The sequence below is a fragment of the Pelobates fuscus genome, chromosome 3 (genome assembly GCF_036172605.1).
Source record: "Pelobates fuscus isolate aPelFus1 chromosome 3, aPelFus1.pri, whole genome shotgun sequence".
NCBI lineage: Eukaryota > Metazoa > Chordata > Amphibia > Anura > Pelobatidae > Pelobates > Pelobates fuscus.
The window spans coordinates 31053297-31055329 of NC_086319.1; the positions used below are offsets into that span (position 1 = coordinate 31053297).

Here is a 2033-nt window from a genome sequence, read left to right on the forward strand (position 1 = left end):
GCAGACACACACGCAGTGTGACATAGGTGGTAACAATTGCATATTCTTGAGCTGTCATGACAGGGACAGGGGTTTTATTATGTGTCACAATTTCTGTAAAAAAAAAAATTATCATTTTGCACACAATTGCAATAATGAACCTGTGAATTTTTTTTTAATAAACTTTCTTTTTATCTCTTTGCTTGTGGCCTGAAGAAAATAGACAAAGACAAAGTTTGGAAGAGTGCGCAACCTGTTATGTTTTTGAGTTAATATGTTGGAATGTATTAAAACAATAACATTTTTGATTGTAAACCGTTGCTGTGATGTGTCTGGTGAATGCTGTAATATTTGCTCTCTCCTGCTAGTTCCATCCAGGTTTTCTGCAGAGCTGGAATGGGAGTGACCCAGTGGAATACACTTTCGACTTGCCAAACACTCAGAAACCCAGGGCACTTGATGACAAATTACCGGTCAAAGGATTGAATGCATTGTTTCGAAAAAAAACTAAAAGCAAGATTATAAAATGGCTGAAGAAGGTCTTTTGCAGGAGATTTTCACTTCTCCTTTAAATATATGTATTTTGTGTCTCTCTTTGTCCCTGCTGTATAAAATAGTCAGGGGGGACAAACCTAGAACATCGGATGAAGATAAAGAAGAACACTTGCCCAAAATTAAAAAAAGAGACTTCACTTTGGCAGAACTTAAAGAATTTGATGGTGGGCAAAATCCCAGGATTCTGATGACAATAAATGGCAAGGTGTTCGATGTTACCAGGGGGAAGACATTTTATGGGCCAGAGGGACCATATGGGGTGTTTGCTGGCCGTGATGCTTCAAGAGGTCTAGCCACATTTTGCCTTGACAATGAAGCTTTAACTGATACTTATGATGACCTCTCTGATCTAAATGCTTCGCAATGGGAGACTTTAAGTGACTGGGAATCCCAATTTTCATTTAAATACCACTATGTTGGGAAGCTTCTGAAGGACGGAGAGGAGCCCAGGGAATACACAGATGAAGAAGATTCCTCAGACCTGAAGAAGAAAAACTAAAATAATTCTGGCTTAAAACTTCAAAAAGATTTTGTAACATTCCAGATAGTTATTGCAAATTTAAAGCATGTTCTGTTTGTTCATTAATCAGTGGGCTGTGGTGAGTTGAGAACACAAATCTTAATGAAGTGATTTTTGGACATAGACACTGCCCCTTGCAGATGAGAACAATGGGCGTTTCTAAACTTTTTTGCAATCCCCACATCTCTAATGCTTGTCATTCAAACAGTCACTAGGGGTTTCAAACTAAAATAGTCTGTAATTGAATCTATTTTACGTCTGACATCAACATACAATGTTTGTTGTTGTTTGAAGCTGGCTGTGCTGGCATTGGATTCAATGCTTCTCATAGCGAAGCATTGGATCTGTGGATCACACATCAAAAGGAACACCTGCACCATATGTATTAAATACCTCTGTATGAAAAGCATTTGATTTGACAAAAGTGGCTTGGTGATTTCAACAAAAGTGGCTTGGGGAAGATTGGCTGCATTAAAAAGGCTGTCTTTCTTAGACGTAAATCCTTATAACTTTAGGTTTTTTTCTGTAAAGGGGGGACCTACTTAATCTAAATTTATAAAGATTCAAAGTTCCCAAGTTCCCAAGCATAATCGCAGGTCACTGTTTGGTGAATAAACTACTTTTTAATATAAGATCATGATCATTCCATCCTCCCCCCAACAACGGTTATTAAAGCTCCATACCTAAGCTGATGTCTGTTGTAGGGCCAAGTTGAATTGAGTAACTCTTTGTCACCCTCTCATGATGTCAGCGGATATCTTAGGGACGCTGATAGAAAATGATCAGAATACAGCTTTTAAATAGTATTGCATGATGTGAACAGAATATCAGTACCAGAATGTATGTTTTTTTATTTTCAATTATTTTATAGCAGTGTCTGCTATCTTAGGTTTCTACACACGTGGCTAGTGACCGTTAGGTATTAGCAAATCTTGGTACATTCCATGATATACCAAAATGTCATCCAATTTGCAGAACA

At 37.7% G+C, this 2033-nt stretch overlaps 1 protein-coding gene across 1 annotated transcript; it reads left to right on the plus strand.

Moving 5' to 3' along the window:
• The first annotated feature begins 505 nt into the window (after window positions 1–505).
• LOC134600714 (membrane-associated progesterone receptor component 1-like) lies at window positions 506–1116 on the plus strand. The gene has a single exon (XM_063445097.1). The coding sequence runs from the start codon at window positions 506–508 to the stop codon at window positions 1031–1033; it is 528 nt and encodes a 175-aa protein (XP_063301167.1). The 3' UTR covers window positions 1034–1116.
• The last annotated feature ends 917 nt before the right edge of the window (window positions 1117–2033 follow it).

Excerpts from the sequence above, each read along its gene's own strand:
- LOC134600714 (XM_063445097.1), top strand. The coding sequence starts at position 506 with ATGGCTGAAGAAGGTCTTTTGCAGGAGATTTTCACTTCTCCTTTAAAT.